Source organism: Corythoichthys intestinalis, chromosome 2, assembly GCF_030265065.1.
Source record: "Corythoichthys intestinalis isolate RoL2023-P3 chromosome 2, ASM3026506v1, whole genome shotgun sequence".
Classification (NCBI taxonomy): domain Eukaryota; kingdom Metazoa; phylum Chordata; class Actinopteri; order Syngnathiformes; family Syngnathidae; genus Corythoichthys; species Corythoichthys intestinalis.
This window is the reverse complement of record NC_080396.1, coordinates 39,256,009-39,277,407: the sequence shown is the minus strand read 5'-3', so window position 1 is coordinate 39,277,407 and position 21,399 is coordinate 39,256,009. Positions and strand designations below refer to the sequence as shown.

The 21,399-nt window shown below is 41.2% G+C and overlaps 1 protein-coding gene across 7 annotated transcripts in view; it reads right to left on the bottom strand.

The window, feature by feature from the left end:
• tns2a (tensin 2a) overlaps positions 1-21,399 on the bottom strand; it is a 78,041-nt gene that overhangs the window by 3,767 nt on the left and 52,875 nt on the right. For 4 of the 7 annotated variants that reach the window (XM_057830333.1, XM_057830332.1, XM_057830329.1 and 1 more), the window contains exons 6-25: positions 21,124-21,173; positions 17,832-18,027; positions 17,554-17,604; positions 17,335-17,457; positions 16,421-16,485; positions 15,021-15,104; positions 14,671-14,783; positions 12,451-12,511; positions 11,086-11,161; positions 10,435-10,564; positions 9,098-9,163; positions 8,574-8,690; positions 6,790-8,310; positions 6,540-6,705; positions 2,559-3,712; positions 2,252-2,383; positions 1,825-1,920; positions 595-672; positions 388-465; positions 146-314 (exon numbers count right to left, since the gene is read on the bottom strand). In XM_057830333.1, the coding sequence (XP_057686316.1) occupies positions 146-314; positions 388-465; positions 595-672; positions 1,825-1,920; positions 2,252-2,383; positions 2,559-3,712; positions 6,540-6,705; positions 6,790-8,310; positions 8,574-8,690; positions 9,098-9,163; positions 10,435-10,564; positions 11,086-11,161; positions 12,451-12,511; positions 14,671-14,783; positions 15,021-15,104; positions 16,421-16,485; positions 17,335-17,457; positions 17,554-17,604; positions 17,832-18,027; positions 21,124-21,173 (4,526 nt within the window). The remainder of the gene's footprint in view (positions 1-145; positions 315-387; positions 466-594; positions 673-1,824; positions 1,921-2,251; positions 2,384-2,558; positions 3,713-6,539; positions 6,706-6,789; positions 8,311-8,573; positions 8,691-9,097; positions 9,164-10,434; positions 10,565-11,085; positions 11,162-12,450; positions 12,512-14,670; positions 14,784-15,020; positions 15,105-16,420; positions 16,486-17,334; positions 17,458-17,553; positions 17,605-17,831; positions 18,028-21,123; positions 21,174-21,399) is intronic. The other 3 variants (XM_057830334.1, XM_057830331.1, XM_057830330.1) reach the window with 1 other exon arrangement.

The window sequence follows — 21,399 nt, the reverse complement described above, 5'->3', positions numbered from 1 at the left end:
ATTTAATATATGTTATACATTCATATTTTACAGGATTTTCACTAATTACAGTTGTGGATGACTGGACCACAGGGTATAATACAATCTAAATTAACATTTAAAAAAAGATATTCTTTGGATTCAGAAATTTCATTATGCTTAGTACCTGCGCTGGCTGTCAGTCAGTGTGATGCCCTGCGACGTCACTTTGAACTGGACAACAGTGGCGGCGGGGCGCGGGCTACGACTCAATGTGGCATCTGTTGCTTTGGCAATGGCCTGTGGCCCAGTCAGAGACTCCGTTTCCACAGAGTTCAAGTAGAGGACATTACAGGCTAAAAGAGGAGGTGCAACATTATAAAAGACAGTCGACAAAACACTAAGCAAATAGAATGTTAGTGAACTCACCAGCTCCTTGTTTGAGCAGATCAGCAGCTGTACTGATGTTACTCACAGGCTGAACCTCTGGGACGTCTCCTATTAGATCTGATAACGCGCAGAAGACAATACTCAACACAAATTAAGTAATGTGTACTTCAAATGTTTTCAATTCATGTCATGTTACCGCACCAATTAAAGATTTGATTCATGAATATAATTTTTAGGAGTGCTGACCTTTTTCTAGAATCTTCAGCGCACAGGGCAAAGAGATAGGTGTGATGGAGTGCTGATAGACTAATGCTGACAGACTACCTATAGATGAGCATAAAAACAGAATTAAGTCAACTTGTCACATAGTCATGATGATAGTATTTTTTTTCTAGGGCTGTCAAACGATTAAAATTTTTAATCGAGTTAATCACAGCTAAAAAATTAATTAATCGCAATTCAAACCATCTCTAAAATATGCCATATTTTTCTGTAAATTATTGTTGGAATGGAAAGATAAGACACAAGACTGATATAAACATTCAACATACTATACATAAGTACTGTATTTGTTTATCATAACAATAAATCCACAAGATGGCATTAACATTATTAACATTCTTTCTGTTAAAGAGATGCACGGATAAAAAGAAATAGTAATTTTTTATTAAAACCCCTCTTAATGTTTTCATTTTAATAAAATTGGTAATATTTTCAATTTAAAAAAATAAACATAGCTCGCCATTGTTGACGTCGCCGAGTGGGACGTCATATGGGTTCCCTGCCGTACTTCCACAGTGTCCTTAACTGCATAAGGTAGTGATTGAAATACGCCACAAGGTGTCAATGGGGAGTTTTAAATTAATTAGAGATCTAGCCAAGGCAAAGTCTGAGTAAGTTTTATGTGTATTTTGCATATCTATTTTGATTGGGAATGCCAGTTCTCTTTGCATTGAGCGCTTTTCTTTTTGTGAACATTATTTTTTGAGAGATAGGAATATTATGTTTTGTTGTGCTTTCACTAAATAATACTGGAGCGACTTAACTGTTCCGCCCAAATGCATTATGGTAAGTTGGGCAACCATGGCTGTCAGTGGTGGCTGCAAATGGTATATGTTCTGCGTTGTGTTCAATGATGCGTATTAAGAAAAAGACCATATCTTGTCTTTCTTTCCCACGTCGCTCGTCACAATAGTTAGTTAGTTAGTTAGTTAGTTTGTTTTGAAAAAGTTGCCAAAGTTGATGCCAATGAACGCCCGTGTCCACTCGCATATCTCTGCCTCTTAGCTCTCTCAATGAGCAAAAAACGGCATCACTATAATCTGTTTGAGGCAATGCATGAGCGGGTCATTCCACACATGCGTTAAATGCGTCAAATATTTTAACGTGATTAATTTAAAAAAATAATTACCGCCCGGTAACGCGATAAATTTGACAGCACTAATTTTTTCTTGAGTGCCTTGGTTCAAGACCTACCAAAGTAGGGCTCATTCTGACAGCCTTTAATCTTGACTCCTCGAGGCCCTGTTTCTATGAGGAAGTGTCTCACCAAATGTTCCAGAGGATCGCCTCCTGTCGCACCGAAAACATATTGTTAAGGTGCAGTTATTATCAACGGGAATGTGGGACACTGGCTATCCTATGCAGTACGGGACAATTTCCAGCTTTAAAAATAAATGTATTTTTGTATCTACAGTATATGTGTTAGCTCCTGTATGTTTTACTGTTCATGTCATTTAAACAGCTGCTGACCTTGCAAATATACAAAGACAATACAGTAAAAAGTTTACCCTGAAAAAAGAAATGCTTTACAAAAAAATAATATTGGCAAGATATTATCAGGAAAATAAACTGTACTATAGCGGGCAGAAACTGTATACTATATGGTTTGTTTTGTTTTTACCTTTGTTGCTGTGCTGGTTGACATTAAGAGGAGGTGTGGCCACCTTCAATGCCAGGCCGTAGGCCCCTTGGAAGGAATTACTATCTCTGATCAAGAACGTCCCGGGCTCTCTTTGCTTCAAAGCAATGATTGCTATGATCATACAAAGCCAAAATGTTAGTTTTGATGGTAAAACAATCATAGAGATTTTGTTGATTTCAGACATTTCCCCTAAAATTATATATTTTTAAAAATAGTATTAAAGTGGAATATGTAAGTAAATAAAATGTATTAGACCTGAGGAAAAAAAACATTTTTTTAAACTTGCCTTGCTCCCTGGAGATGCCTGGCTTGTACCAGAACCTCGAACTATCCTGGACAAACTTCACGCTGACTCTGTTTCCATTCTCACTATCCTCAGATACCACAGTGTCACTTTGGTGGTGGTCACCAGGTGCAATCTCACCCACAGTAGGTGAAAAGGTGACATGGTGCTGATGCTGAGAGTTGTGGGAGTGGCTCATGGTTGGTTTCAGAACCTCCGTTTCATCACTGGGTGAGCCTGGGTGAGCGTGACGCTTCTCCGGTAGAGGCGGCTGTGGGTGAGGAAGGGGGATTGAGATGGTGGAGTAGTTAGAGACAGATATTTGATGAAGCTGTGGGGGATGACCAGAGTAGCAGTGCCTCTTATTGATGTCTAAAGTTGGATTGTGCTCAATCCCTGAGTAAGGGTGGTGAGGGGGTCCGTTCTGGACAGGAATGTGATTGGGATGTTGGATGTCAGAGCCACCCATCATCAACTTCCTTCCCAAAGTGGCAAATCCTGGCACAGGACTATCTGAAACAGGGGATCCCTCCATGCTGCTGGCCTGGTTGTAAGATGATGCAGGAGTTGTGGAGGACCTTGTAGAACTGGTGCCGTTGGTAGGTTTGGAGGCTTCTGGGAAGGAGCCACTGGTTGGAGAAGAAGAACCATTGACCTGAGGTAAGGGACTCTCAAAAGAACTGGTGGCCTGTGTCTGGCTTGGAGGGTGACACACAGCCTGAGTCGAGGAGGAAGGCACTGCGGCAGCCTCAGACGGGTGGGGTGTCTCTGAATTGTGATGTTGGGGGTGGTCAGCCAATGAAGGGGCGCGGACGACATATCCCTGGCTTGACGCAACTGTCGTCTCAGAGTTCAAACACGTGTTGCGGGTTGATGATGGTGCCTCATGGTTGCAGTGCTGCTGTTGGACAGTTTTTGGAGGGGGCGGAATATTTGGTGTAGTGCAGTGGTTGTGGGAGTCTGTTTGATTGGGTGAGTTCGTGTCTGATGCTTGGCTTTTGATTGGTGCCACTGACGGGTCCGTGCTACTTGTTGGATTTTCCGTGGATTCCTGGATGACGTTACCAGAGGAGTAGTGCCCATCCTGGGGCTCTCTAGCCTCGTGATCACTGCTGATTACTTTTTTCCGGACCTCATATTCCTTCCCTGGACTGGGACTGAAACAGATACAAATGAGTATTCATGTTAGACATTGCTTTAAATATATGTTTTACGTCAAGGCTGGTAGAACTATTAGGGACAAAAGGTATTGAATCACCAACAACAGTCTTTTTTTAAAATAATTTTCTAAATGCAAGCGCAAATTGGGACGTGTGTCATCACACCTAAAGAAAAAACAACTATTATAACATTTTCCACTCAAAGACTCTCTACATAATTATTGTTTTGTCTATTCACCAGGACATGATAGTATACTATACACTGCTGGCCAAAAGTATTGGCACCCCTGCAATTCTGTCAGATTATGCTCAATTTCTCCCAGAAAATAATTGCAATTACAAATACTTTGGTAGTAATATCTTAATATATTTTTTGCAATAAAAAACACAAAAGAGAATTTTTTAAATACCATTATCATTTTACACAAAACTCCAAAAATTGGCCGGACAAAAGTAGTGGCACCATCAGCCTAATACTTGGTAGCACAACCTTTAGACAAAATAACTGCGAACAACCGCTTCCGGCAATGAGTTTCTTACAATGCTCTGCTGGAATTTTAGATCATTCTTCTTTGGCCAACTGCTCCCGGTCTCTGGGATTTGAAGGGTGCCTTCTCCAAACTGCCATTTTCAGATCAGTCCTCAGGTGTTCTATGGGATTCAAGTCTGGACTCATTGCTGGCCACTTTTGAAGTCTCCAGTGCTTTCTCTCAAACCATTTTCTAGTGCTTTTTGAAATGTGTTTTGGGTCATTGTCCTGCTGGAAGACCCATGACCTCTGAGGGAGACCCAGCTTTCTCACACTGGGCCCTACATTATGCTGCAAAATTTGTTGGTAGTCTTCAGACTTCGTAATATAGCAAAGCAACCACAAAACATCAGGGAACCTCTGCCATGTTTGACTGTGGGGATCGTGTTCTTTTCTTTGAAGCCTTCGTTTCTTTCCTCTAAACTCTATGTTGATGACTTTTCCCAAAAAGCTCTACTTTTGTCTTATCTGACCAAAGAACATTCTTCCAAAATGTTTTTGGCTTTCTCATGTAAGTTTTGGCAAGCTCAAACCTGGCTTTTAATTGTCTCTGGGTCAGAAGTAGAGTCTTCCTGGTTATCCTACCAGAGAGTCCCTTTTCATTCAGACGTCGACGGATAGTACGGGTTGACACTGTTGTACCCTCGGACTGCAGGACAGCTTGAACTTGTTTGGATGTTAGTCGAGGTTCTTTATCCACCATCCGCACAATCTTTCGTTTAAGTCTCTCGTCAGCGCAGCCCATCCCTCCTCCTGCAGCCCAGCAAAGGAGCTATGCCCCCCCCGGATCTAGGGTGGTCCCCTGGGCCACCCCCGCACCAGTCAACCGGCTTTCAGGAATGGCAGGAGGGGATGCACCACCAACCCACGCCCCAGATCACCCACGGCACACCCGCAACCGCCCACCCCTCGCTCCGCCGCCCGAGCACCCACCCCGCACTCCGAGCAGGCGCTACACCAAGCGCCGGAGACTAGGGGAATCCACCCCACCAGCAAGGGGCAGCAAGCCCCACCCAAGGCCCCGCTGGCCCCAACAGGCCCCGTCGACGACCCTGCCGGCAGGACGGCAGCGGCAGAAGCCGTGGTCCAGAGAGGCGGACGGGGCCAGAGACAGACCAAGGGGACGGAAGTGCACCCCCCTCCAACCCATCCCCGGGCCAGGTGGGGCACGCGGTATGACACCAGGGGGCACCTCCCCGGCACCCGGTACAAGGAGACGCGGCTCCGGCTGGGCCGACCCAGAAGGGAACTATGGCCGCCGCATACACCACCCAGCCCCCACCCCACCCCGGCTGGGGAAGCACACACAATTTTACTTCTCAAGTCCTCAGACAGTTTTTTGGTCCCCTTTCTTTTCTCCATGCTCAATGTGGTACACACAATGACACAGGACAGAAGTTGAGTCAACTTTAATCCTTTTTAACTGGCTGCAAGTGAGATTTAGTCATCGCCACCACCTGTTATGTGCCACAGGTAAGTAACAGGTGCGGTTAATTACACAAATTAGAGAAGCATCCCATGATTTTTCAAAGGGTGCCAATACTTTTGTCAGGCCGATTTTTGGAGTTTTGTGTAAAATGATAATGATTTTATTTTTTTCCATTCTCTTTTGTGTGTTTTCATTGCAAGCAAAATAAATGAAGATATTACAAAGCATTTGTAATTGAAATCATTTTGTGGGAGAAATTAGGCATTATCGGACAGAATTGTAGGGGTGCTACTACTTTGGCCAGCAGTACAGCTTGTTCAGCACTATGGAATTTTTCCAACACAAAACTTACCCAAGTATGTTTTCATGGACTTTTCTACAATGTGGCACCATTATGCCTTGCCTAAATTGTTTCAAGTAAGGAATCCAGGATGAATTAAGGAATAGGCAATAAACCCAAAGAGGATGTTTTTATTGCAGAACAATTGTTTTTATACTGTATTTGTCAGTACGAAAATTTATGATAACTATATTCTAGTGTAAACTCACTGCAAGCCTGGAAAAGAATCTGCATGGCAGGGTCAGAAGCTGCTTTGTGGAATCAAGTTTAATGTGGATCTATTCCAGACAGCACATTTGGAGGCTATTTGAATTTAACATGGAAAATCCTGTTCTCACTTTGACGGGGGGGGTCTTTCCAAACTGTTCCCACCAAGTTGAAAGAAGAGACGTGAAAGTAATGTGATGAAATGTTTGTAGTACTGATAATCACAATATCATTGTATAAATTGATAAGAGAGTTTGCTGCAACCTACAAGTATCTTGGGTTTTGTCATCACAGAAACTGTAGTAAATCAGTAGAATACCTTTCCTGTGTACGTAGTGGACTGCTGGTATGGACTGGAGTGGACGGTCCAGACATGTCTGACGGAGTAGAGCACACACCATGGCCTTCTCTGTTGGCCCTTTTAAAGGAACCATTGGTGATGTGGTCTCTCCAGCCAACACTTTCACTTGAGTGTCGAAGGCCGTCTGCAAGACGATGTTAATATCACCAATAGCAATAAATAAAAGAGTGACAAACAATGAATATGAATGAATAGTATTCAGACTCACCAGTGTGTGAGTCAGAGCAGTATGACTGTTGTGTGTCTGGATGGTGACGGTGGTGACTGTGATTATGCTCAGCTGAACCACTGTTATGGCTACAGTGCCCCATCATTGAGGATGTTGGTGGCAACGGCGACGTGGACTCAGACTGATAGCCTGAGGCATAGCCCCTGCTTTCAGACGGCGACGGCTGGTAAGGCGAGCATGGGCACATCTGACGAGGTGTTTGATAGCCACTGCTGCTGCTGCTGTATTTGAGGTCAAGGTGAGAATGAGCGTGGGACCGCGATGCCTCTGGATAAGAAGGGTGACATGATGGCAAGGGGTCAAATGTGAAAGCGGGTAGATTGTGACCTTGTGGTCCATAGGATGCAATGGTGTCCCGCTTGTGCCAATATTCCGCCTCTCTCTCCCTCTCCCACTGGAGCTCTGCCTCTCTGTCTCGCTCCCAAGGGAGAGAAAACTCTCGACCACGTCTATCCCAGTGGCTCTCCGAGCCGCCTCGGGTTAACTCTGTTTCCCTGGATCTTCGTAGCCCTGCCTCCTCTCTATCCCAGTGAAAACCGTTGCCCCTATCGAGCCTCAGGCTGTGATAGGCCGCTGCTGCTTCTTCTCTCCTGATGCCGCAGTCCCTGCAAGAGCAACCGGGGGATGGCAGACCATCCATTAGCATGACATCGTGATAGGGTGGGGTGGTGGAGGACTTGGAATGGTGAGGGTGGGGATGGTGGTGGCCGTGAGGCGGCGGATGGTGATAAGGACTGTAATCATCCTCTCTGCAGCAAAGACGACCTGGTGCAGACAGAGGATAGTGAGCATGGTTATGGGGGTCGAGTGAAGGGTAGGAGTAGAGATGATGTGACGAGGTAGCTTCAGAGCAAGAGCGGTGCAGGCAGTGTTGCTGATTGCTCTGGCGATCCCACACCAGGTCAGGCGGTGGGAGAGATTGGTGAGGGTGGGGACTGTAGTGCTGGCAGAGGTCCATGTGCGAGGGAGGAACAGCTGAGTTAGGGATTGGAGGAGTCGCCCCATGGTGCCCGTTGGTACCAGGCGCACGATCAAGGCAGTAACCATTTGGCATTAGGAGGGTCTGGTCGCAACCAGGTTCCGCACAGCGCTGTGACCGATATCCATCCCGGCAGGAACAGGAGCGACTGAGCCTCAGCGTCTCAGTCCGTTCCGAAGGTGACGAATCACCATCATCCAAGATAGCTGTCTCTCGCTCTGCATCTCTGCATCCCTCTATGCCTCCAAGAAGACGTTCAAGCTCCTCTCGCTCTTGCCTAGTAGGAGGCGGTGGACGTAATGGCTCCTCAGGGTGGTCGGGATGTATGGGTGATTGCTTAAAAGGGCTAGAATGTGCCGAAAGAGCGGAGTCAGAGCGGCGAGGAAGGAATTGATCAGGTCTATCCTCTGCTCCGGGGCTGCTGCCATTTGTTGAAGAAAGAGAACCAGAATTTGGGCCCCGGCGCTTCTTTATCTGTGCATAGAGACTGCCATCGAGAGGACCTCTTGTGTGGGCAATATCTATGACAAAAACACATCAATTGTTTTATGTACAATTAGTTATTGCTGAGGTAACCATTGGTGTATTGGTCTTTTTATGTTTAACCTTGGATGAAATGTGCATGCATAGACTATATATAATTACGCATTTGTCAAACATGATCTAACATGAAAGTATTAGATGTGTTGTTTTTAATTGTAATTCATTCAACTCAGTTTGGGGTTAATTGCATTTAATTTTAGTAGCCCTTCAAATTAGTACAAGGATGATAATAATATGTTACCGTCAAGACTGTCCTGGTAATGCTGATTGAAGTTTTCGTAGGAATCCCAGCGAACTACAGGGTCAGCAGTGTTGTAATCAACCGTGACAGCTGGGTCATTTTTGTGGTACTCACGGCCTGTGGAGAGATGTAACAATTTGGTTTGAAAGTGGTTTTAAGCCAGTAACATTTGACAATTTTCAGTAAATAGCCATTGCAAACTGCCAGAAATGGACAGTAAAAAGTCAAGCAGGCTTAGGAGTCACATTATCGCAAAAGTTGTTCCCTAGTTTCCACTTTTCGAAAGAACTGATGATTTACAAAAATAGTAGTACATATTGTTAAGGAAGTATCAGGCAACATTAATAACAGATGTGGTGATAGGGTCAGCTTTTTTCATTTGTCAGAAGAACTTGACAAGAAGGTCTGAATGAAACTAATGCATTTCTAATATTTGAGGCTCCTGCTGTGCTTTGACATTAATATGTCTTGTGATCCTGAGTCAGAGACGAACTGAAGATTATCACAGTAATGAGTGCACCAACCTTTGATCTTCTCAGGTCCAGTGGAAAAGACAAACTCCACTGTGGCATCCAATGGAAAACGCTCATCTTGAGAAAATAAAAGTGAAATACTTATGCATAAATTCAGGTATTTAACACCACATGAGCAATTTACATTATACTGAATCTGCTCATTGTATCAACATTATCCATTGTATAATAAAATTGTTAACCCCAGTGCTTACTGATATCTTCTAAAGATGTATTTTCAGTTACGTTTAAAAAACAAATACACACAATGGTGTACTTAATTTAATCATTCAATTCACTTACAAATAGGCATGTGCCGGTATGATATTCTGACAGTATGATAACCTTAAGCCAAAATATTACGGTTTTACAGTATCACAGTATAGCAATTACAGCTCTAAAATGTGTTACTTTGAGATATATGGTTAAAAAAAAACAACAACTTTTTTCCCATTGAAGTAAGTAAGTTTTCCATATTTTTATATTTCAATACATATTAGCAAACTGGAACATAAGTATAATGTTAAGTTAAAATACATTAAAAAAAATATTCTAAATAAAATTAAAATAGATGCAGTCCTGTAGGTGAGCCTAAACCCACAGCTCAACATCATTACCATCAGAACAAAAATAATGTTATTACTTTCAATAAAAAGCACGTGTGTATGACTTGTATCATGATCATATTATACAGACACTATCTTTCCCAACACAGACAGTTGCCAGGAGGAAAAAAACACAAAATTTGACAGTCTAGAGACTCTAGACCAGGGGTGCCCAATCCCGGCCTTCGAGAGCCCCTATCCAGCTTGTTTTCCATGTCTCCCTCCTCTAACACATCTGAATCAACTAATCAGAATCATTATCAGGCTGCTGCAGAGCTTGCTGATGAGCTGATCATTTGATTCCGGTGTGTTAAAGGAGGGAGACACGGAAAACAAGCTGGATAGGGGCTCCCGAGGAGCAGGACTGGGCACCCCTGCTCTAGACAATAAATGTGTTTTATCTTAATAGCATTAATTCCTCAGATTATGATCCAAGTCTCCAATTTTGGATGTACAGGTTTTTTTTTTCTCTCGCTATTACTCTGTTATAACTTGTCTAGATCATATTTTGTCTGGACTAGTAGGTGAAACTGCACTATATGCATTAAAACAAATATACAAGTATTACCCAAAATAACACTATTAAAAATGTTTGCAAACAAATCCATGAACACTCCTGACCCTTGGGGTGGGAGCAATATAAACATCATAATCATTATTACAAAATCAGAGCAATACAAACATCCAATTAAAAATCTGTTAGAATTCCTTTGGTTGGCCCCCTCTAATAGACTGTACACATACCTGTACAGGCGTCATCCAGTTCTCCTTTACCAAACCACAACTGTGCTCCGTGGATGGTGCAAGTGTGGAACTGGAGTCTAAACACATTATCCCGGTCTGCGCTTTGGGCTCGCCTGTGGTAACATTTGACCTGCAGAGAGCAGCAGAGAGTAAGGTACAGTAGATGAATAGAAGTACAGTGTACTGTACATGGTTTAAAACTCATTTCTATAAAATTTCACAAGACTAAGCAGATGTCTTGAAAAAATGCCGTATGAAACTCAGAGTAACCATTTTAGGGGGTTTTATTTGTTTCGCATAACAATACAAATGATGGCTCATTAGAAATTTTGATAAAAAGAGGGAAAAATAACTTGACCGATTTTTTTGTTTATTATCTAAAAATAGCATTTGGGTAATACGATTGGAGTTAATTATTTACTGATGCTGCTAAAAGAACCAACAAAACAGTTTTGAGGTGGGAGTAGTATATTGCATGACTAAAAGAAGAACCAATTAAGTGTGCAGTGGTCTGTTTAGATTACAACTACTTTTTTATGGTGACTAAGGTCCACTGAGTACTCTATTTAGTAAATGTTTATTTTGGATAATGTCAGAATATCAACAAACTCGTCTGGGATTCTATGTCATTTCCTTTCAGTGTTAACTCACCATGATGTCACCTTTAAGCAGGAGTGCTGGTTCGATGGTTACGCATAGTCGCCTTCCCCCACTTCCTTGAAGATCACTGTAGACCAAACAGAGAGCACAACCTATGACTAAACATACAAAATAGACTTTGTGACCAAATGCTAACTAAGAAAATGACTGATTTGCGACTTGGTGACAGACAACTGGAGAAATTGTGGGCGCAATACCGTGTTCCCCATCAACATTATTGGCAAACATTTATTTTTTCCTTGTTTGTTTTTTATTTGATTATATTATACCTTTGGCCTCCAATTGTAAAAACAGCACTGTACCTCCAGAATCTGCTTAGATTTCCCCACAGACCCTCATCTCCAGAAGCTCAGAACAGATCTTACGAATAAACATCTAATATGAATCTGAAGGACTATACTTAAAGTACTAAAAAGAACACCATCTTTTGAAACTGGCTCGGAACTGCCACAAAATTATAATAACAGTACATTAACAAGTAGGGGTGTGACAAAATATTGAAATGGTGATACAGTATATCGTGATACTTTGCATATCAAAAGGTTATTGATATGCTCCTGCCAAGAATCGAGATATCATTGTGAAAAGGTGTATATGTTTAAAAAAAAAAAATTGTTTTTTAATTTAAAAAAAAAAAAAAAAAAAAAAAAAAAAAAAAAAAAAAAAAAGGAACCAACAAATTGGCTGCCATTGACAGTGCTCGATGCCCAATCCATTTAGACTGGGAACAGTCATTTCCTGTTGAGTTTGAGTCACTGCCTATTCATTTGGGTGATCCCCAGGTCACTTCCTGTTCTGTAACTCAAAATAAACAGGAAGTGGCCCATAAAATACCCCAAAATCAACAGGAAGTAACTGAAAATCAACAGGTAAATGACCTTAAATGGCCCAGTACTGCCTCGTTGCCTGGCATTGACTGCCACTGACAGGCATAGACGTTCACTCCGTTTGAAATGTTCAATGTTCAAATGGATTGGACATCTACTAGTGATAAACTCATTCCAATTTACAGCAGAAGCTTGTTTTTCTGTTTTTTTGTTGTTTGTAGATAATCGTATCGCAATGTCGTCAGATCATAGTTATCTTGAGCTTTGTATCGCAAATTGTATCATATCGTGAGGTACCAAGAGGTTCCCAATCCTATTAACAAGTTTGATTAGTTTAAGCATCATTTTGATCTTGATAAAACATGGAAATGAAAGGAAGCAGTGACATGAGACATCACCCTTGTTGCGAGATAGAACTCAAAAGGCAACAGCAAAAGAACTGTAAGATTCACAGGAATGGGTAACTACAAATTAGTCCATTACAAGGCAAATCTAGTCATACACATTCGGTTTTGTGTGAGAGACTCACTAAATGCCTGACGTGTAGACCAACTGCATTGACTGGTAGATCTTCAGGAAAGGGTAGTAGCCTGCGGAGACATTCAGACAGAGGGCACACTTATTGTCATCATGAAATCAGAGGAATGTGCTGATTTCCATCCTGATGGAGTCCATCATCAGATTAAAGTCAACACACTGGTGCTTGTGAGGGTGGAGTGCTTAATTTGACAAACACAGTGTAAGTGGTTAACATTGCTGGGATTCAGCAGGGAGAGCTGTCAAGGCATCAGTCTAGTTAATATTAGTGCTACTATTGTACATTTTTTGGACTCCAAAAATCTTAATAAATAAATAAATAAATACATTTTATGTACAGTGGGGCAAAAAATGATTTTGTCAACCACCAATTGTGCAAGTTCTCCTACTTCAAAAGATTAGAGAGGCCTGTAATTAGATTAGAGAGGTCTGTAATTGTCAACCTCAACCATGAGAAACAGAATGTGGAAAAAAAAACAGATAATCACATTGTTTGGTTTTTAAAGAATTTATTTCCAAATTGGAGTGGAAAATAAGTATTTGGTCATCTACAAACAAGCAAGATTTCTGGCTGTCAAAGAGGTCTAACTTCTTCTAACGAGGTCTAACGAAGCTCCACTCGTTACCTGTATTAATGGCACCTGTTTTAACTCATTATCGGTACAAAAGACACCTGTCCATATCCTCAGTCAGTCACACTCCAAACTCCACTATGGCCGAGACCAAAGAGCTGTCAAAGAAAACCAGGGACAAAATTGTAGAACTGTACCAGGCTGGGAAGAATGAATCTGCAATAGGTAAAACGCTTGGTGTAAAGAAATCAACTGTGGGAGAAATTATTAGAAAAAGGAAGACATACAAGACCACTGATAATCTCCCACAATCTGGGGCTCCATGCAAGATCTCACCCCGTGGCGTCAAAATGATAACAAGAACGGTGAGCAAAAATCCCAGAACCACACGGGGGGACCTAGTGAATGACCTACAGAGAGCTGGGACCACAGTAACAAAGGCTACTATCAGTAACACAATGCGCCGCCAGGGACTCAAATCCTGCACTGCCAGACGTGTCTCCCTGCTGAAGAAAGTACACGTCCAGGCCCGTCTGCGGTTCGCTAGAGAGCATTTGGATGATCCAGAAGAGGACTGGGAGAATGTGTTATGGTCAGATGAAACCAAAATAGAACTTTTTGGTAGAAACACAGGTTCTCGTGTTTGGAGGAGAAAGAATACTGAATTGCATCAGAAGAACACCATACCCACTGTGAAGCATGGGGGTGGAAACATCATGCTTTGGGGCTGTTTTTCTGCAAAGGGATCAGGACGACAGATCTGTGTAAAGGAAAGAATGAATGGGGCCATGTATCGAGAGATTTTGAGTGAAAATCTCCTTCAAGGACAAGGGCATTGAAGATGAGACGTGGCTGGGTCTTTCAGCATGACAATGATCCCAAACACACAGCCAGGGCAACAAAGGAGTGGCTTCGTAAGAAGCATTTCAACGTCCTGGAGTGGCCTAGACAGTCTCCAGATCTCAAACCCATAGAAAATCTGTGGAGGGAGTTGAAAGTCCGTGTTGCCCAACGACAGCCCCAAAACATCACTGCTCTAGAGGAGATCTGCATGGAGAAAGGAGCCAAAATACCAGCAGCAGTGTGTGAAAAGCTTGTGAAGAGTTACAGAAAACGTTTGGCCTCCGTTATTGCCAACAAAGGGTACATAACACAGTTTTGACATGAACTTTTGGTATTGACCAAATACTTATTTTCCACCATGATTTCCAAATAAATTCTTTAAAAATCAAACAATGTGATTTTCTGTTTTTTTTTTTTCACATTTTGTCTCTCATGGTTGAGGTTTACCCATGTTGACAATTACAGGCCTCTCTAATATTTTCAAGTGGGAGAATTTGCACAGTTAGTGGTTGACTAAATACTTATTTGCCCCACTGTATGATAAACAATGTTTACAGGGCTTTACCGGTAAATACTTGAGACTGATAAATATTAGCAATGAAGACCTAAGTATTGAGACACATGACCATAAAGATTTCTTCAAAGAAGACTTTCTACATAACATCCAGAACCAAATTTGTGAGGTTAGAGATCACTGATGTTCAGCCTTGAGAGATATTCTGGCTCATGAACTCCATTGTCATAGTTAAGGCACTATTATCATTTCAATAAACTCATTCAAGTAAACCAACACAAACCTCCTTCCCCTTGGAAGTTGGGGAGTGACGGGATGAGAACTTGGTGGAGGAAGAGAGGGCTGCTGTTCATCTTTATGGCTCCTGACAGGAGACCACCAAAGTAATAGATATACCTGAGGAAGATGACCATACAGTACTTAAACGAAAAAGAGTGCCTGGAAATTGGAAGATAGAGATTGATAATAATTTGTCCAAACTTGATAAATATACAATAAATTACCCTTGTAGGGTGAGCCACGGAGCAAATAATCAAGTAGAATGAGATAGAATCAAAGAGCGATAGGCTCACCCAGACACACCACCTTTCACACACCCTCCAAAAATTTCCATCTCTATTCCCCATGGCATACCTGTTTTGGGATGGCTGGAGGGAAGTGGATACCTTATCCTCACAAAACTTCCTCATGGCCAGAGTACTGAGAGCCTGGTCGGCTCTGCACAGAAATAAAAGTACACACACATACTATTTCAGCAGAAAATTTCCATCATGGGTCTCACACCAGACTCTCTCCATGCCAGAAATGACATGGAAAGGATACAGCTGGCATTGTCCACAGGATTCCAATGTTCCTGTGCTAAACCCACAGAGCTTAATTCATCCAATTCTCAGGAAAGTCACAATGGAAATGATGTGTTTCTAAACAATTAGGAATGAAATAAATGCATGGGGCAAATTACCCTATGAGTTGTGTCTTCACTGAGCTTGTCTAAAAGTTGTAAGTAATTCATTCATTGACTCATTATCTGTAATGCTTATCCTCATGTGGGTCGATTGGTGCTGGAGCCTGTGCCAACTGACAATGAGCAAGAGGCAGAATATAAGCTCAACTGATTGCCAGGCCGGCAAAGGCTACAATGACACAAACAACCATTCACACTCACATTCACACCTACGAACAATTTGGATTATTCAATCAACCTACCATATGTTTTTGGGTTGTGGAAGGAAGCCAGATAACCCGCAAAAGAAATTTGCAAGCATATGAAAAGCATGCAAACTCCACACAGGAAGGTCAAGATTGAACCCAAACCTTAGAACTGTGAGAAAGACATGGGAATGGCTGGGCCACGCTGTTGCCAGTGCCAACAAACGATATTTTTAAATCATTTTTAATTTATTTTAAATCAACCTTTTGGTGCTGCAACGATTAATCGATTAACTCGAGTAATTCGATTAGAAAGTAGATTGGAATTAAACGTTTCTGCTTCGAGTATTCGTTTAATTAAAATAGTGTTGTAATGGTTTGTTTTGTAAGTGTTTGCATTTAGCTTTATTGATTTGGGTGGATACACTGCCCTCTAGTGGCGACAGTGAGTATTACTTAACTCATTTCACATGGCTTAATTCAGCTGCTCCCTGTTAAGACCAACATAAGCTAAGTTTTTGTTTGAGCTCATGTTTTTTTTAATGCATTCGTATTTAGTTTATTGGTATATTTCGTCGTTTTTTGGGGGGGGGGGGGATACGTGTTTGAATTATTATTTTTTAAGAGCATTGTAATAAAAAAAAAGTTTAAGTAGCATTAAAGATAGTGGACTTATGCTATGTAAGTTGGCCAATTGCTCAATTATTTATTTTTTTAATACCGGCTTAGCTCAGGTATTTTAATTTTCTATGTTCCTTATCCAATTACTCGATTATTCTAACTTCGTAGTTCATTGATTAATCGACAACTACAATAACCAATAGCTGGAGCCTTATTTGGTTTAGATGATAGCAAAGCAGGTGCTAAACGTTTCAGACACTCACCCAGCTGAGATCTTGCTGTAGTGCATATAGGCTGCAATGATCACTCCTGTTTTGCCTTTGTTACCCTGCATGAAGATATGCAATAGGAATGTAAAACATGTTTTACAGCATATTTTATGATACATTTGACAAATTTTGTTCATATGAAATGGGGGGAAAAGGGTGAAATTTTACAATGTTTACAAATTTTACACAGGCACCCACACACAGTACATAATGACTGAGCTCAAATTATTAAGCTCTCCCAATGATGTTTTCTTCCAAACATCCTCCAGCATTCCAAGAACATTCCAGCATCAAATTCCTAATGTGACCCCTCCAGATAGCAGGAAGCAGCCTGCATTACTGCAGCACTCACAAATTAAAGCTTGTTAGGCTCAATACGGCTCTCTGTGGAGGACTCTTCATTGCCCCAAGAACTTGTTTACTCTAGTCTTTAGCGTGAATTACAGCCAGGACAAAATTACATGTGGCTCTGAAACGTCAGCACGCCACAGACACGGTCTGGTTTCGGGATTTAAATTCTCCCTGACCAAAGCCATTAACATCTAGTCAAGCTGCTTAGTGCTTGGTGACCCTTATTATCTGCTCGTCTATGGGCAGCAGTGAGAAACTTAACGTCTCTCCACTCAAATTTTACAGTCACTTAATCGTTTAACATCAACGTTCGATCAGGGTTATAGGATAATCGGTGTTTGTGTTCATTCTTCTGTCTACTGATTTCCACATAAAAGTCATAACTATGTGTATGCATGCAGAAGGATCATATTAATCAATTTAAGATGTTTTGCGCCTCCACTGATTTTCCTCAATCGTATACCTGTACAACTGAGAGTTTCCAACCCTGAGAAATACCTAAAACATCTGTTTGAAAAAAAAGAGAAAAAAAAAACAGCGGACCCGTGATCTCTGACCTTGCAATGCAGAACCACCACATGTTGGGGGTCAGATGTCAACCACGTTTCCATGGCCTTACATATGGCGCAGATTTTGTCAAGTGGCGGAGCGTGGAGGTCGGGCCAGCCAAATTCGTGGACCTTTTGTTGGACGCGGGAAGAGGAAGAGATCATACGATAGGCGATTTAATAAACAGGTCAGAAAATGAGATAGAGAAATACCGAAAATGTTGCTACCTTTGGATTCAGTCGGCTCATATCATGGCGCCTTTCCGAAAGATTGAGGAGCTGAAACATTAAAAAATATCTTGATTAATATGGTGAATAGAAAATAAGAAATATAATGCAGTGGAATTCTACATCACTGCAAACCGCAGTCACAATATTTGATACTTATTTACTATATATGAGATCTAGTATTGTGCAATCACGTATTGTTGTCTGTTGTCTGTGTTAATATGATAAAGTCCGCAAAAAGAAAATAACAGTCACTTTCCCTGCTGTAGTTGGCTCACCAAAAACTTGTCTTGATGCTTTGACTTGAGCATGGCGGCCACTTCCTTTAGGTTGAGGCGGTACCGCTGCTCTTCAAGCTTCGGTGGGAAGAAGACAGAGATGATCCTCTCCGTGATGTAGGTGAGATCAAAGTCATAGTGGCGCTCCATCACTCGCTCCATTACACGGTCCACACTGAAGCTCCTAAGAGGATGTCTTTACAGTAGGTCATATGGGGCAATTTGACATGAACATGTCCTTCTATATAGTTATGACTAGGGGTGTGACAAAATATAGAAATGGTAATACAGTGCTGGCCAAAAGCATTGGCACCCCTGCAATTCTGTCAGATAATGCTAAATTTCTCCAGGAATATTATTGTAATTACAAATGCTTCGGTAGTGTTCGTTTCTTTGAAGGCCTCGGTTTTTTTTCCTGTAAACTCTATGTTGATGCCTTTTCCCAAAAAGCTCTACTTTTGGCTCATCTGACCAGAGAACATTCTTCCAAAACGTTTTTGGCTTTCTTAGGTAAGTTTTGGCAAACTCCAGCAAGGCTTTTTTATGTCTCTGGGTCAGAATTGGGGTCTGGGTACCCTACCATAGAGTCCATTTTCAGTCAGACGCCGATGAATAGTACGGGTTGACACTGTTGTATGCTCAGACTGCAGGACAGCGTGAACTTGTTTGGATGTTAGTCGAGGTTATTTATCCACCATCCGCACAATCTTTCGTTGAAATCTCTCGTCAATTTTTCTTTTCCGTCCACATCTAGGGAGGTTAGCCACAGTGCACAGTGCTTTACACTTATTGATGACACTGCGCACAGTAGATGCAGGAGCATTCAGGTCTTTGAAGAAGGACTTGTAGCCTTAAGATTGCCCATGCTTCCTCACAATTTTGCTTCTTAAGTCCTCAGACAGTTCTTTGACAGTTGGTCGCTTTTCTTTTCTCCATGCTCAATGTGGTACACACAAGGACACAGGACAGAGGTTGAGTCAACCATAATCCATTTTAACTGGCTGCAAGTGTGATTTCCACCACTAAGCCTGTCCCAATATGCAATAAGTCAATTTATCGCACGATAAATCGAAATTAGGGCAGTAATTTTCCCGGCTGCGATTTATCGCCGCGTGCATAAATTTGTGCGTGCGTGTGCTGCGTCCACTCGGCACACGTGCGTGTTGATAGCATATAAGACTCCAGTTCGTTTCACAGATGTTTATTGGTCATCAACACACCGTAAAATTCAAGTTCATATTAAACATTGTAAAACGTTAGCATTGCTACACTGAGGCTATTGGAAAAAAGACAATGTGCAAACTACTTTAGCCTGCTATAAGACATTGGCAGTCTTATCCAAAATGCAAAATTGCGATTAAAAGGTGACACATCCAACATGAAATATCGCTTGTTAACAGCATTTGCAAAAGAAAAAAAGAAAAAAATTCTATTACTGACACCACAAGCATGACGAAAAGAGAAGTGTTTTTTTTTTTTTTAATTCTTTACGGCGTGTAAAGCTTAATGTTAACGGCTTAGAAAACGTATGTCCGGTAAACATTTCAAAATTAAAGCACGTCATGTTTAATATGTAAAGAAATATTTCTGGAGTAAAATTCACATACTTCAGACACTACACTAAGAATAGCTTTAAAATGACAACCATTATGAGGAATCTGATCGATTGGCAATGAATAATTTGGCTTCAAATTTGCTAACGTGCAATTTGCAGGACAAGATGACAGTCATTTTGAATCAATTAAACACTTTTGATGGGCTCTAATTGGCAGATAAAAAAAATAGCATTGGGTTTCTCACCAATATCATATTCTGCACTTAGCTAGCTTTCAAATAACTCACACATTGTGTGTGTGTGTACGTGTTTTTTTTAATAATATTTATTATTTTTAATATATTTTGTGTTTTATTAAAGAATAACAATTTATTGCATTTGAATGGGTGATTTATTAGGATGTATTTTCACTACATTAGTGGTTTAATTGGATAAAAAATTAGTGACAATAGTATCGCATATCACCAATAATTTATGAGACAATATATCACCTACTAAAATTTGTTATCGCGACAGGCCTAGCCACCACCTGTTATGTGCCACAGGTAAGTAACAGGTGCTGTTAATTACGCAAATTAGAGAAGCATCACATGATTTTTCAAAGGGTGCCAATGCTTTTGTCCGGCCGATTTTTTGAGTTTTGTGTAAAATGATAATGATTTCCTTTTTCCCCCCATTCTGTTTATTGTTTTTTTCATTGCAAGCAAAATAAATTAAGATATTACTACCAAAGCATTTGTAATTGCAATCATTTTCTGGGAGAAATTGAGCATTATATGACACAATTGCAGGGGTGCCAATACTTTTGGCCAGCACTGTATAACGTGATACTTTGCATCCCAAAAGGTTATCGATATGCTCATCCCAAGAGATATCCTTTCAAAAAGCTGTCAATGTTTAAAAAAAAAAAAAAAAAAAAAAAAAGGCTGCCATTGACGGCGCTCGACGCCCAATCCATTAAGACCGGGAAATATGAATGAACATTCAGTCTTTCGAAACCAGAGCATTCACAGTTACTCTTTCCAATTTTTGGGGCATTTACAGGTAACTTTCTGTTCATTTTAGAGCATTTACAGGTCACTTCCTGTTGAGTTTGAGTCACTGCCTATTCATTCCCAGGTAACTTCCAGTTCGGTCACTTCCAGTACTGTTACCTAAAGTTAACAGGAAGTGACCCATAAAATGCCCCAAAATCAGCAGGAAATGACTGAAAATCAACCTGAAATGGCCTAAAATGACCTTGTTATATGGCATTGGCTGCCACTGACAGGCATAGAAGTGGGAGGGGCCCGTTTGAAGTGGGAGGGGTTCATTTGCTGCCACCATTACAGTTCAAACGGATTGGACGTCTACTAGTGATAAACTCACAGCAGAAGGAGCAAGATAGCTTGTTTTTCTGTTTATTAGTTGTTTTGTAGAATGATTTCCTGACCAATGTACCAATAATCGTTGCATCGCCATATCGTGAGGTTATCGTTATCGTGAGTTTTGTGTTGCAAATCTTATCGTATCGTGAGGTACCATGAGGTTCCCACACCTAGATATGACCATTTATAAAAGCAACATTTGCCTAAATCAATGTACTGTATGTATAAAAAGGCCCATATGTGAGAAAAAAAAGTGGACAGCAATTTAAGTAAAGTGCAAGAAGAAAGAAAGCCCAGAAAAAGATTCCTTTCTTTGGAGGACAGAAAATTAATGGCTGGGTCGTAAATGAAAGAATAAGATGACCTTTACCGTGGCAGGGTGTTTCTCTGCTTGGTGTAAGTTAAAGACTTGGTGGAACCCTGAAGAGAAAATATGGTTAAAATACACAATAGGGGGAAAACAGCTCTTGTTTCCTAAGAAATGGCATGTAAATGCCAATAGATTCTGTTGTCAAGCTCAAATGTAGGAAACTCTGGACTACAACGCTTATACTGAAATAGCAATCATATTGCAAAATTGCCGTTTAAGGAAAGTATAAAGATACGTAAAATAAGTGAACTGTGACTGGATTTTGTCCGGTTTTCT